Here is a 16,171-nt window from a genome sequence, read left to right as displayed (position 1 = left end):
CAGCTGATGAGGGAGAAGAAACTACTTTTTGACTTCTGAGATGAAAATTTTATCAGCTTCCACTGTCAGCAACCCCCCCGAACTGAAGGTGGACAGCTGATGTCTCCCTGTCCTCAGAGTCGGGATGCAGTCACTGCTTCTGAACTTCTGGATTCTTTCAGTCCCAAAGAAAGAGGAGGACCGAGCCCTGTCCATGACGTCCACCAGGCTGGTGCAGCTGTGTGTGGATCTCCCACATCACACGGAGAGATCGTTACGTCGTTACAGCCAAAGTTCAACAAACACCGACCAGAATTAACGCCTCAACGGCTGCATTTATTTTACACTTACACAAAAACTAAATAACTACAGGAAAAATAGCACAGGCTGAATAAAATTTAATAAATATGAAAGAAATTAATAACTACAAATGAATAAAAGTAAAAAAATAAAGATAAACAATAAACAAAATACATTAATTAGATTAAAAGAAATAAACATTCTAAAAGGCCAGAAGTGGTTTGTAATAATTCAAATCAAATCAAATCAATCTTTATTTATACAGCACTTTCACATACCAAGAGTGCTGCACAGGTAAAAGAAGAATACACAAAAACATCAAAACAACAATAAAACAATGATAAAAAAGCGAAGACAGGAAAAAGCCTGATGGTGGCGCTCTCTGGAGTTAAAAGCCAAAGTAAAATGATGAGTTTTTAAAATCATTTTGGGTTCTGGCAGACCAGAAAGAGGGAGACCATTCCAGAGTTTAGGGGCTGCTGAGGGAAAAGCTTTGTCTCTCCGAGTCCCGAGTCCAGACCTGGGACCACTTATGATCTTCTGACCTCAGAGCTCTATGAGAACGGTGATGGTGCAGGAGCTCAGACAGATAGGGAGGAGCCAGACATTTAAACATTTAAAAGTCAAAAGTAAAATTTTAAAAGAAATTCTAAAAGACAGGCCGCCAATGAAGGGAGCGCAGAACTGGAGTCATGTTCTCCCACCGTCTGGTCCCTGTTAACAGGCCAGCAGCTGAGTTCTGAATCAGCGGTAGCCGGTGGAGGAGAGACCGGTCATCCCAGAATAAAGCGAAATGCAGTAGTCCAGTTTAGAAACGACGAAAGCATGAATGCGTCTTTCTAGGGCATCATGAGGACGATAAGGCTTCACTTTACTAATAAGCCTCAAATGATAAAAACTAGACTGGACTAATGCAGTGACCTGCTGGCGCATTTAAGGGTAAAATCAAATAAAACCCCCAAATTTTAATAAAAGGGAGGGTATATGAGTACATAGAGCACTGCTGCGTCGTGCCAGCAGGTCAGTTTTCCCAACAGTGATGACCTCTGTTTTATTTTCAGTCATGCAGAGGAAGTTCATCTCCATCCATCTTTTCACATCCTGTAAACATTTCTGTAGCTTCTCTACGCATCGACCTCCAGCAGATTTTAAAGGCAAATAAATCTGGATGTCGTCTGCATAACAATGAAATGACACGTTGTGTTCTTTAAAAATGGACCCCAGAGGAAGTAAATATCGTGAAAATAAAATAGGGCCCAGGATGGAGCCTTGAGGTACCCCGTAAGTAAGTGAGGCCTCTAAAGAAGAGAACGGCCCAGGATGTACAAAAAAACTTCTATTTCTTAAATATGACTCAAACTATTTGAGTACTGTTCCGTTAACAACAGCAGACTGCTAACTCCGAACTGCTAATTACAGAAAACGTTCACATGAATATTTACGTTGAATTTTGCTGGAACACATCTGGAACTATTCCAGTCACACACCCACTTCCTCCATTAACTCCGCCCACTGTCCAATGAGACGCCCAGTTAGCAGCGCTGCCATTAACAAGCTCACACACACGTCTCCACACGCATGAACACGCCTGTTCATGGAACACACACACACATACTATACAAATAACATCTCACACACGCTTCACTATTTCCTTTGGAGATTAAGTGTTTTTTCATTATCGATGTCATGATGACATCACGACTAATCAGCTAATAGCTTTTGAAAGGCCTGACCAGTGTTTTTATTGATTTATTTATTTGAATTATTTGACTGGGACGTTGCATCTTTACATAGTCACAGAAGTTAGCTGGTCCGAGCAAACAGAGTGGATTCTCTTGGCTGGGCCGTTCTACTCTACATTAAAACACGAGACATTACAAAAACCTGTATAAAACTCACCTATACACTCAAAACATCTATAATTCATTCACACACATACAGTGCCATTTATAAATGGTAGGGTTTTGGTTTGTTTTTTGCCAAGACTTAAGCCTAGAGGTGAAGTTCTAAACTCAGATGTGGTCCTGGTAATGAATTCCACAGCTTTGTAGGAAAAGGCAGAGTTCAAAAATCACCTACACGGCCCATCCCTAGTACAGGTGGCTAATTCACCATTAATTCCAGCCCCTCGCTCCCTGAAACACTGCCAGGGTGGACCCTGTTCAAAGGGCCGAGAGGAAGAGGAGGACCAGAGGCTGATGGGAGGCGGCTGACCCTTCTAGTTCAGGTAACCACCTGGTTATCTCATTACTAAAACCACTTTGTTTCACTCCATCTCCATGAATCCCTGACAAGATAATGCTCACACGTTGCTTCATTCTGGAGGTTTTCCTCTCCTCCTGCAGTTAGTTTTCAAAGTAATTCTAAACTATAACATGAAACACATTTAGAAGCAGAGAAAATCCCTCATTTTCTCCTCTGTTCCAGCCTAATTTCCATCAATCCAGCAGCATCTGCAGGGATGTTTCCACCTCTGACAAAGCTTGATTCTTTTATACTAAGATGCTTTACACAAAGTTTAGGATTAAAGACATAATCAGTTCTTTGTGGGTTGGACATTTTCCAGCAGAAACCCCATGAAGACCCCTGGGGGACTTCAGAGACCAGGATGTTGTTTGTGTCCTGCTGTCTTTCCTGTTTTCTAAGGCTGATGATGGTGGATGATCTGCAGAGGGAGGACGTTCCCATCTGGAAGATGGCCCAGAGAGGAAGAAACACATAGAACAACCAGAACCAGAACCAGGATCATTACAGTCAGCCATTCAGCAGCATGAATTCAACCACTTCCATCCACAGGAACTAGAACACAGTTCTGGATCAGAACCAGAATGTTTCCATCTGAGAAACATGATGTATTGAACATGTTTGTTGTAATCACATGATCGGTCAGCTGTTTCTTTATCTAGGTAATAAACATGGCTGAAACTCTGAGAATGATTACGTGTCTTCATGTTTCCATCGAACACAACCAAGACCACTGGTTCTGTTCTGATCTTCTAAGTCCAGATTACTTTCCTGTTTACTGCATCCATGTGGAGGGCAGCCTGTAGCGCCACCTGCTGAACACATGAAGCTCCACATGTTTTTATTTAAAGTGAAAATCAACACAAACAGAAACATGAATCTGGCTTGTTTCTATGAACTGCTCGGAAGTGGAGATGCCCTGCTCACACCAAGAGGATGGGGGTCCGGTCCGGTACTAGAAGGTAGACCCGATGAAGAGGACGAACCGGTACTAGAAGGCGGACCTGATGAAGAGGACAACCCGGTACTAGAAGGAGGACCTGATGAAGAGGACGACCCGGTACTAGAAGGTGGACCTGATGAAGAGGACGACCCGGTACTAGAAGGCGGACCTGATGAAGAGGACGACCCGGTACTAGAATGTGGTCCTGATGAAGAGGACGACCCGGTACTAGAAGGTGGATCTGATGAAGAGGACGACCCGGTACTAGAAGGCGGACCTGATGAAGAGGACGACCCGGTACTAGAAGGAGGACCTGATGAAGAGGACGACCCGGTACTAGAAGGTGGACCTGATGAAGAGGACGACCCGGTACTAGAAGGCGGTCCTGATGAAGAGGACGACCCGGTACTAGAAGGAGGACCTGATGAAGAGGACGACCCGGTACTAGAAGGTGGGCCTGATGAAGAGGACGACCCGGTACTAGAAGGCGGACCTGATGAAGAGGACGACCCGGTACTAGAATGTGGTCCTGATGAAGAGGACGACCCGGTACTAGAATGTGGTCCTGATGAAGAGGACGACCCGGTACTAGAAGGCGGACCTGATGAAGAGGACGACCCGGTACTAGAATGTGGTCCTGATGAAGGGGACGACCCGGTACTAGAAGGTGGACCTGATGAAGAGGACGACCCGGTACTAGAATGTGGTCCTGATGAAGAGGACGACCAGGTACTAGAAGGCGGACCTGATGAAGAGGACGACCAGGTACTAGAATGTGGTCCTGATGAAGAGGACGACCCGGTACTAGAAGGCGGACCCGATGAAGAGGACGACCCGGTACTAGAAGGCGGACCCGATGAAGAGGACGACCCGGTACTAGAAGGCGGACCCGATGAAGAGGACGACCCGGTACTAGAAGGTGGACCTGATGAAGAGGACGATCCGGTACTAGAAGGCGGTCCTGATGAAGAGGAAGGGGGTGTATGTCATATCTGGGAAAATGTGGGTTGGTGAGTTTATTGTTTGTGAGTTTAAGCCAGAAAATTGTTGTTTTTTTTTGTTTTTCTACTTTTTATCTTTTCTTCTTCGCATCTTCTGCATGAGTGATGCGACCTGGACCAGACCTGAGTTTGTTCTCCAAACCAACCCCATCAATTTGAGCTGAAACCACGTCTGGTCTAAATTTTATATGAGGAACAAAAACTAATTCATTCATTCATTCATCTTTTATTGTTTTTTTATTTTTCTCAACTTCAGATTCCAGTTCACTCCCCTTCTTCTTCCTCCTCCTCCTCCTCCTCCTCTTCCTCTTCATGTGTTCTACAGTAAACTGAGCAGCGACCTTCATCCTTCCCATTTCACCACTTAGTCTCTCGCAGCCTTTTCCTCACAGTGATAAACTGATCTGGTCTCCTGCTGTTATGTTAAGCTTCCTCACCGCTGGCCTCAGATATCCCTCCCTCCCTCCCTCCCTCACTCCATCCCTCCCTCCCTCCATCCAGATAAATGCTGAGGATGGGCTCCATGCTGGTGTGTTAACCTGCTTCACCGACACCCTCTCATTACAGCCGGTCCTCGCTGCAGGGGGCCGTCACTTCAAAGATGCCCCGTTTTCCTCCCCGTGTCCATGTGGAGAGGACGCCGCTGAGGAGGCATGAAGAGGGCGGGTCAGAGAAGTGACAGAGACCTGGATTCATGTTTTATTTCATCTGCAGGAAACTGCGTAAAAGGTCAGACAATTTTTCAGGTCAGAAACGCAAGCCACACTGGAAGGACAGAGGGACAGCAGAGGGAGGACAGAGGGACAGGAGAGGGAGGACAGAGGGACAGCAGAGGGAGGACAGAGGGACAGGAGAGGGAGGACAGACAGCGATGGGGGGGGCTAAACTGCAGAGCCTGGATGCCATGTTTTTATTACTGCAGCCTCATCTCACCTGTGTGTGTGTGTGTGCGTGCGTGTGCGTGCATGAGGCAAGTCTTTCTATCACCATGCACGTGCTGATTGTGCATGTGGGAAATGCGTGTGCGCTGCTGTGGTTAATGAATCTGAAAGGTCAAACGCCTCTCAGAAGATTAACGAGGTTTCCTGGTTTACGTCTCCAACATGACGGTCATCATCACCACGGAGACGGTCACAAGGACAACTCACAGATGCTGGACCAACAAACACAGTCTGATATTCTGACGCACGCATGTCAGTCATGGCTGTGCACGTTTGATCACATCTTCACGCCTCTGAGCTTCAGATCTCTGAGAATAAATTTCCAGTTTAACCTCGAGTCCTCGTAGCCAATCAGCTCCATCTTCAGTATAACTGTCCTCATCCCTGCTTGTGTGCAACAGTTGTTACCAGACTCCACCAGAGGGCTCCACCAGAGGGTTCCACCAGAGGGTTCCACCAGAGGGCTCCACCAGAGGGTTCAACCAGAGGGTTCCACCAGAGGGCTCCACCAGAGGGCTCCACCAGAGGGTTCAACCAGAGGGCTCCACCAGAGGGTTCCACCAGAGGGCTCCACCAGAGGGTTCCACCAGAGGGCTCCACCAGAGGGTTCCACCAGAGGGTTCAACCAGAGGGCTCCACCAGAGGCTTCCACCAGAGGGCTCCACCAGAGGGCTCCACCAGAGGGCTCCACCAGAGGGTTCAACCAGAGGGCTCCACCAGAGGCTTCCACCAGAGGGCTCCACCAGAGGGCTCCACCAGAGGGCTCCACCAGAGGGTTCAACCAGAGGCTTCCACTAGAGGGTTCAACCAGAGGGCCCCACCAGAGGCTTCCACCAGAGGGCTCCACCAGAGGGTTCCACCAGAGGGCTCCACCAGAGGCTTCCACCAGAGGGTTCAACCAGAGGGCCCCACCAGAGGCTTCCACCAGAGGGCTCCACCAGAGGGTTCCACCAGAGGGTTGCACCAGAGGGCTCCACCAGAGGCTTCCACCAGAGGGTTCCACCAGAGGGTTCAACACCACAGAACCTGGACCAGAACTGATCTCACTGAACCACAGGACCTGGTCCACAACTGAGCTCAATGAACCACAGGACCTGGACCAGAACTGAGCTCACTGAAACACAGGACCTGGTCCACAACTGAGTTCAATGAACCACAGGACCTGGACCAGAACTGAGCTCACTGAACCACAGGACCTGAACCAGAACTGATCTCAGTGAACCACAGGACCTGGTCCACAGCTGAGCTCAATGAACCACAGGACCTGGACCAGAACTGAGCTCACTGAAACACAGGACCTGGTCCACAACTGAGTTCAATGAACCACAGGACCTGGACCAGAACTGAGCTCACTGAACCACAGGACCTGGACCAGAACTGATCTCACTGAACCACAGGACCTGGACCAGAACTGAGCTCACTGAACCACAGGACCTGAACCAGAACGGATCTCAGTGAACCACAGGACCTGGACCAGAACTGAGCTCACTGAACCACAGGACCTGGACCAGAACTGACCTTGGAGATGAGAGCGTCACGTGATCCAAACATGAAGAAGCATCATGTGGTCTGACCGTAGTCGTGCTGGCTGACACAAAACGCTCAAACACAGAAACACTGAAAAAGTTCAGGGTCAAGGCAGCTCCCCATTGGAGCTGGGATGTTACATAACAGTGTTAGAAAACGTATGGAAGAAGGTCCACATTGCCTCTGGGTCTATGAGAAGAGGCGGACACGGGATGTAATGGTGCAGAAAGACACGACCAGGAACCGTGAGGAGAACTTGTCGGATCACACAAGGCTACGCATGGCTGTCGGACATGAAAAGCACATTAAAGATGTAGTGGGAAGGCTGGCCCACCTCGGACGGAGACAGCGAGGAGCAGGAGGCTCTGGGGAGGGAGGGCAGCTCGGTGTCGAGGGCCACACATGTAGGCATTAAAGGGAATAAAGGCAAACAACATCTAACGGAAACAGGCTGCTGTCTTTTACATATATATATGTATATATACATACATATATATATGTATATATACACATACATATATATATATATATATATATATATATATACATATATATATATACATGCACACACATACATATATATATATATATATATGTGTGTGTGTGTGTGTGTATTGTCCGGGTTCTCCGGCTTCCCCCCACCGTCCAAAGACATGCATGTTAGGTTAACTGGTCTGGACTGAGTGTGAATGGCTGTTTGTCTCTGCGTTGGCCCTGCGATGGACTGGTGACCTGTCCAGGTGTACCTGCCTCTCACCTGATAAATGCTGGGTTGGGCTTCCCTGCGACCCGTAATAGACAAGCAGTGGGATAATGAATGAATGAATCACCATCACCATTCGTGACTATGCCTGAAATCTTCCAGTTCTTTTACTGTATTGTATCAACAGAATGAAACAATGCTTATGTAGGTTTTTCCTTACATTTTTTTTACATTAGATGTCCACTTTACCTGTAAGAATTAATATTTAATAAAATTAAAAAATATATCTCATTTGTGTTCTCCTTTTCCTGGTCAGTGCCCCTGCCTGGCCCCTGTCTAAACTTTCTGCACAGCTGAAGCATAAATCCTTTCTAACACCAGCCAGCTACTGTGTTATAGAAGGTCCTGCTCTGATTCTGGTCATAACTTCTCTCATCACATTCAGGCCCTGATTGATCAGACCTGAGTCTCCAACATCTGCACAACAGCAACGGGGGTAAATATGTGCCTCTGATTTCCTTCCTCCTTCTCAGCTGAAACAAACACAACAAGATAGAAAAGTAGGATTCAAACTAGGAGAGGGAGGAGGAAGAAGCTGCAGCGCTGAAAGAGACGACCAGAACAGAAACGTATGTGCAAAACTACGTGAAAAGTTGTTTTAAAAGTGTGGGAAAAGTTCAGGTGTTGAACCCTTGAAAAGTGCAAAAGCATGGACAATGTAAAAGTGTGGACGATGTAAAGACATGGACGATATAAAAGCGTGGACGATGTAAAGACATAGACGATGTAAAGACATGGACGATGTAAAAGTGTGGACGATGTAAAGACATGGACGATGTAAAAGCGTGGACGATGCAAAAGCGTGGACGATGTCAAAGTGTGGACGATGTAAAGACATGGACGATATAAAAGCGTGGACGATGTAAAGACATAGACGATGTAAAGACATGGACGATGTAAAAGCGTGGACGATGTAAAGACATAGACGATGTAAAGACATGGACGATGTAAAAGTGTGGACGATGTAAAGACATGGACGATATAAAAGCGTGGACGATGTAAAGACATAGACGATGTAAAGACATGGACGATGTAAAAGTGTGGACGATGTAAAGACATGGACGATATAAAAGCGTGGACGATGTAAAGACATAGACGATGTAAAGACATGGACGATGTAAAAGTGTGGACGATGTAAAGACATGGACGATGTAAAAGCGTGGACGATGCAAAAGCGTGGACGATGTCAAAGTGTGGACGATGTAAAACTGTGGACGATTTAACGATATGGACGATGTAAAAGCGTGGACAATGTAAAAGCGTGGACGATTTACAGACATGGACGATGTAAAGACATGGACGATGGAAAAGCATGGACGATGTAAAGACATGGACGATGTAAAAGCGTAGACGAGGTGAAAGAGTGGACGATGTAAAGACATGGACGATGTAAAAGCGTGGACAATGTAAAAGAGTGGACGATTTAAAGATATGGACGATATAAAAGCGTGGACGATGCAAAAGCGTGGACGATGTAAAGACATAGACGATGTAAAGACATGGACGATGTAAAAGTGTGGACGATGTAAAGACATGGACGATGTAAAAGCGTGGACGATGCAAAAGCGTGGACGATGTCAAAGTGTGGACGATGTAAAACTGTGGACGATTTAACGATATGGACGATGTAAAAGCGTGGACAATGTAAAAGCGTGGACGATGTACAGACATGGACGATGTAAAGACATGGACGATGGAAAAGCATGGACGATGTACAGACATGGACGATGTAAAAGCGTAGACGAGGTGAAAGAGTGGACGATGTAAAGACATGGACGATATAAAAGCGTGGACAATGTAAAAGAGTGGACGATGTAAAAGCGTGGACACTGTAAAAGCGTGGACGATGTAAAAGCGTGGACGATGTAAACACATGGACGATGTAAAAGTGTGGACGATGTAAAGACATGGACGATGTAAAAGCGTGGACAATGTAAAAGTGTGGACGATTTAAAGATATGTACGATGTAAAAGCGTGGACAATGTCAATAAGTGGACGATGTTAAACTGTGGACGATTTAAAGATATGGACGATGTAAAAGCGTGGACAATGTAAAAGCGTGGACGATGTAAAGACATGGACGATGTAAAGACATGCACGATGTAAAAGCGTGGACGATGTAAAGACATGGACGATGTAAAAGCGTGGACGATGTAAAGACATGGACGATAAAAAAGCGTGGACAATGTAAAGACATAGATGATGTAAAGACATGGACGATGTAAAAGCGTGGACGATGCAAAAGCATGGACGATGTAAAAGCGTGGACACTGTAAAAGCGTGGACGATGTAAAAGCGTGGACGATGTAAAAGCTTGGACAACGTAAAAGCGTGGACAATGTAAAAGCATGGACGATGTAAAGACATGGACGATGTAAAAGCGTGGACGATGTAAAGACATGGACGATGTAAAAGCGTAGACGATGTAAAGACGTGGACGATGTAAAAGCGCGGACAATGTAAAAAGCGTGGACCATATAAAGACATGGACGATGTACAGACATGGACGATGTAAAGACATGGACGATGGAAAAGTATGGACAATGTAAAGACATGGACGATGTAAAAGCGTAGACGAGGTGAAAGAGTGGACGATGTAAAGACATGGACGATGTAAAAGCGTGGACAATGTAAAAGAGTGGACGATGTAAAAGCGTGGACACTGTAAAAGCGTGGACGATGTAAAAGCGTGGACGATGTAAACACATGGACGATGTAAAAGTGTGGACGTTGTAAAGACATGGACAATGTAAAAGCGTGGACGATGTAAAAGTGTGGATGATTTAAAGATATGGACGATGTAAAAGCGTGGACAATATCAATACGTGGACGATGTTAAACTGTGGACGATTTAAAGATATGGACGATGTAAAAGCTTGGACAACGTAAAAGCGTGGACGATGTAAAGACATGGACGATGTAAAGACATGGACGATGTAAAAGCGTGGACGATGTAAAAGCGTGGACAATGTAAAGACATAGATGATGTAAAGACATGGACGATGCAAAAGCATGGACGATGTCAAAGCGTGGACGATGTAAAACTGTGGACGATTTAAAGATATGGACGATGTAAAAGCTTGGACAACGTAAAAGCGTGGACAATGTAAAAGCATGGACGATGTAAAGACATGGACGATGTAAAAGCGTGGACGATGTAAAGACATGGACGATGTAAAAGCGTAGACGATGGAAAAGCGTGGACGATGTAAAGACGTGGACGATGTAAAAGCGCGGACAATGTAAAAAGCGTGGACGATATAAAGACATGGACGATGTACAGACATGGATGATGTAAAGACATGGACGATGGAAAAGTATGGACGATGTAAAGACATGGACGATGTAAAAGCGTAGACGAGGTGAAAGAGTGGACGATGTAAAGACATGGACGATGTAAAAGCGCGGACAATGTAAAAAGCGTGGACGATATAAAGACATGGACGATGTACAGACATGGATGATGTAAAGACATGGACGATGGAAAAGTATGGACGATGTAAAGACATGGACGATGTAAAAGCGTAGACGAGGTGAAAGAGTGGACGATGTAAAGACATGGACGATGTAAAAGCGTGGACAATGTAAAAGAGTGGACGATGTAAAAGCGTGGACACTGTAAAAGCGTGGACGATGTAAAAGCGTGGACGATGTAAACACATGGACGATGTAAAAGTGTGGACGATGTAAAGACATGGACGATGTAAAGACATGGACGATGTAAAAGCGTGGACGATGTAAAAGTGTGGACGATTTAAAGATATGGACGATGTAAAAGCGTGGACAATGTCAATACGTGGACGATGTTAAACTGTGGACGATTTAAAGATATGGACGATGTAAAAGCGTGGACAATGTAAAAGCGTGGACGATGTAAAGACATGGACGATGTAAAGACATGGACGATAAAAAAGCGTGGACAATGTAAAGACATAGATGATGTAAAGACATGGACGATGTAAAAGCGTGGACGATGCAAAAGCATGGACGAAGTCAAAGCGTGGACGATGTAAAACTGTGGACGATTTAAAGATATGGACGATGTAAAAGCTTGGACAACGTAAAAGCGTGGACAATGTAAAAGCATGGACGATGTAAAGACATGGACGATGTAAAAGCGTGGACGATGTAAAGACATGGACGATGTAAAAGCGTAGACGATGTAAAGACGTGGACGATGTAAAAGCGCGGACAATGTAAAAAGCGTGGACGATATAAAGACATGGACGATGTACAGACATGGACGATGTAAAGACATGGACGATGGAAAAGTATGGACAATGTAAAGACATGGACGATGTAAAAGCGTAGACGAGGTGAAAGAGTGGACGATGTAAAGACATGGACGATGTAAAAGCGTGGACAATGTAAAAGAGTGGACGATGTAAAAGCGTGGACACTGTAAAAGCGTGGACGATGTAAAAGCGTGGACGATGTAAACACATGGACGATGTAAAAGTGTGGACGTTGTAAAGACATGGACAATGTAAAAGCGTGGACGATGTAAAAGTGTGGATGATTTAAAGATATGGACGATGTAAAAGCGTGGACAATATCAATACGTGGACGATGTTAAACTGTGGACTATTTAAAGATATGGACGATGTAAAAGCTTGGACAATGTAAAAGCGTGGACGATGTAAAGACATGGACGATGTAAAGACATGGACGATGTAAAAGCGTGGACGATGTAAAAGCGTGGACGATGTAAAGACATAGATGATGTAAAGACATGGACGATGCAAAAGCATGGACGATGTCAAAGCGTGGACGATGTAAAACTGTGGACGATTTAAAGATATGGACGATGTAAAAGCTTGGACAACGTAAAAGCGTGGACAATGTAAAAGCATGGACGATGTAAAGACATGGACGATGTAAAAGCGTGGACGATGTAAAGACATGGACGATGTAAAAGCGTAGACGATGGAAAAGCGTGGACGATGTAAAAGCGCGGACAATGTAAAAAGCGTGGACGATATAAAGACATGGACGATGTACAGACATGGATGATGTAAAGACATGGACGATGGAAAAGTATGGACGATGTAAAGACATGGACGATGTAAAAGCGTAGACGAGGTGAAAGAGTGGACGATGTAAAGACATGGACGATGTAAAAGCGCGGACAATGTAAAAGAGTGGACGATGTAAAAGCGTGGACACTGTAAAAGCGTGGACGATGTAAAAGCGTGGACGATGTAAACACATGGACGATGTAAAAGTGTGGACGATGTAAAGACATGGACGATGTAAAGACATGGACGATGTAAAAGCGTGGACGATGTAAAAGTGTGGACGATTTAAAGATATGGACGATGTAAAAGCGTGGACAATGTCAATACGTGGACGATGTTAAACTGTGGACGATTTAAAGATATGGACGATGTAAAAGCGTGGACAATGTAAAAGCGTGGACGATGTAAAGACATGGACGATGTAAAGACATGGACGATGTAAAGACATGGACGATGTAAAAGCGTGGACGATGTAAAGACATGGACGATGTAAAAGCGTGGACGATGTAAAGACATGGACGATGTAAAAGCGTGGACAATGTAAAGACATAGATGATGTAAAGACATGGACGATGTAAAAGCGTGGACGATACAAAAGCATGGACGATGTCAAAACGTGGAAGATGTAAAACTGTGGACGATTTAAAGATATGGACGATGTAAAAGCTTGGACAACGTAAAAGCGTGGACAATGTAAAAGCATGGACGATGTAAAGACATGGACGATGTAAAAGCGTGGACGATGTAAAGACATGGACGATGTACAGACATGGATGATGTAAAGACATGGACGATGGAAAAGTATGGACGATGTAAAGACATGGACGATGTAAAAGCGTAGACGAGGTGAAAGAGTGGACGATGTAAAGACATGGACGATGTAAAAGCGTGGACAATGTAAAAGAGTGGACGATGTAAAAGCGTGGACACTGTAAAAGCGTGGACGATGTAAAAGCGTGGACGATGTAAACACATGGACGATGTAAAAGTGTGGACGATGTAAAGACATGGACGATGTAAAGACATGGACGATGTAAAAGCGTGGACGATGTAAAAGTGTGGACGATTTAAAGATATGGACGATGTAAAAGCGTGGACAATGTCAATACGTGGACGATGTTAAACTGTGGACGATTTAAAGATATGGACGATGTAAAAGCGTGGACAATGTAAAAGCGTGGACGATGTAAAGACATGGACGATGTAAAGACATGGACGATGTAAAGACATGGACGATAAAAAAGCGTGGACAATGTAAAGACATAGATGATGTAAAGACATGGACGATGTAAAAGCGTGGACGATGCAAAAGCATGGACGAAGTCAAAGCGTGGACGATGTAAAACTGTGGACGATTTAAAGATATGGACGATGTAAAAGCTTGGACAACGTAAAAGCGTGGACAATGTAAAAGCGTAGACGATGTAAAGACATGGACGATGTAAAAGCGTGGACGATGTAAAGACATGGACGATGTAAAAGCGTAGACGATGTAAAGACGTGGACGATGTAAAAGCGCGGACAATGTAAAAAGCGTGGACGATATAAAGACATGGACGATGTACAGACATGGACGATGTAAAGACATGGACGATGGAAAAGTATGGACAATGTAAAGACATGGACGATGTAAAAGCGTAGACGAGGTGAAAGAGTGGACGATGTAAAGACATGGACGATGTAAAAGCGTGGACAATGTAAAAGCGTGGACAATGTAAAGACATAGATGATGTAAAGACATGGACGATGCAAAAGCATGGACGATGTCAAAGCGTGGACGATGTAAAACTGTGGACGATTTAAAGATATGGACGATGTAAAAGCTTGGACAACGTAAAAGCGTGGACAATGTAAAAGCATGGACGATGTAAAGACATGGACGATGTAAAAGCGTGGACGATGTAAAGACATGGACGATGTAAAAGCGTAGACGATGGAAAAGCGTGGACGATGTAAAAGCGCGGACAATGTAAAAAGCGTGGACGATATAAAGACATGGACGATGTACAGACATGGATGATGTAAAGACATGGACGATGGAAAAGTATGGACGATGTAAAGACATGGACGATGTAAAAGCGTAGACGAGGTGAAAGAGTGGACGATGTAAAGACATGGACGATGTAAAAGCGTGGACAATGTAAAAGAGTGGACGATGTAAAAGCGTGGACGATGTAAAAGCGTGGACGATGTAAACACATGGACGATGTAAAAGTGTGGACGATGTAAAGACATGGACGATGTAAAGACATGGACGATGTAAAAAGCGTGGACGATGTAAAAGTGTGGACGATTTAAAGATATGGACGATGTAAAAGCGTGGACAATGTCAATACGTGGACGATGTTAAACTGTGGACGATTTAAAGATATGGACGATGTAAAAGCGTGGACAATGTAAAAGCGTGGACGATGTAAAGACATGGACGATGTAAAGACATGGACGATGTAAAGACATGGACGATGTAAAAGCGTGGACGATGTAAAGACATGGACGATGTAAAAGCGTGGACGATGTAAAGACATGGACGATGTAAAAGCGTGGACAATGTAAAGACATAGATGATGTAAAGACATGGACGATGTAAAAGCGTGGACGATACAAAAGCATGGACGATGTCAAAACGTGGAAGATGTAAAACTGTGGACGATTTAAAGATATGGACGATGTAAAAGCTTGGACAACGTAAAAGCGTGGACAATGTAAAAGCATGGACGATGTAAAGACATGGACGATGTAAAAGCGTGGACGATGTAAAGACATGGACGATGTACAGACATGGATGATGTAAAGACATGGACGATGGAAAAGTATGGACGATGTAAAGACATGGACGATGTAAAAGCGTAGACGAGGTGAAAGAGTGGACGATGTAAAGACATGGACGATGTAAAAGCGTGGACAATGTAAAAGAGTGGACGATGTAAAAGCGTGGACACTGTAAAAGCGTGGACGATGTAAAAGCGTGGACGATGTAAACACATGGACGATGTAAAAGTGTGGACGATGTAAAGACATGGACGATGTAAAGACATGGACGATGTAAAAGCGTGGACGATGTAAAACTGTGGACGATTTAAAGATATGGACGATGTAAAAGCTTGGACAACGTAAAAGCGTGGACAATGTAAAAGCGTGGACGATGTAAAGACATGGACGATGTAAAAGCGTGGACGATGTAAAGACATGGACGATGTAAAAGCGTAGATGATGTAAAGACGTGGACGATGTAAAAGCGCGGACAATGTAAAAAGCGTGGACGATATAAAGACATGGACGATGTACAGACATGGACGATGTAAAGACATGGACGATGGAAAAGTATGGACAATGTAAAGACATGGACGATGTAAAAGCGTAGACGAGGTGAAAGAGTGGACGATGTAAAGACATGGACGATGTAAAAGCGTGGACAATGTAAAAGAGTGGACGATGTAAAAGCGTGGACGATGTA

General features: G+C 44.7%; 1 protein-coding gene across 1 annotated transcript; it reads left to right on the top strand.

Moving 5' to 3' along the window:
- The first annotated feature begins 5,570 nt into the window (after positions 1–5,570).
- Positions 5,571–6,517, top strand: LOC121656460 (basic salivary proline-rich protein 2-like). Its single transcript, XM_042011451.1, has 2 exons — positions 5,571–5,597; positions 5,810–6,517. The coding sequence occupies exons 1-2, from the start codon at positions 5,571–5,573 to the stop codon at positions 6,515–6,517; spliced, it is 735 nt and encodes a 244-aa protein (XP_041867385.1).
- The last annotated feature ends 9,654 nt before the right edge of the window (positions 6,518–16,171 follow it).

The sequence above is a fragment of the Melanotaenia boesemani genome, chromosome 17 (genome assembly GCF_017639745.1).
Source record: "Melanotaenia boesemani isolate fMelBoe1 chromosome 17, fMelBoe1.pri, whole genome shotgun sequence".
NCBI lineage: Eukaryota > Metazoa > Chordata > Actinopteri > Atheriniformes > Melanotaeniidae > Melanotaenia > Melanotaenia boesemani.
The sequence above is the reverse complement of the archived record's forward strand: the minus strand, read 5'-3'. Positions and strand labels throughout refer to the sequence as shown.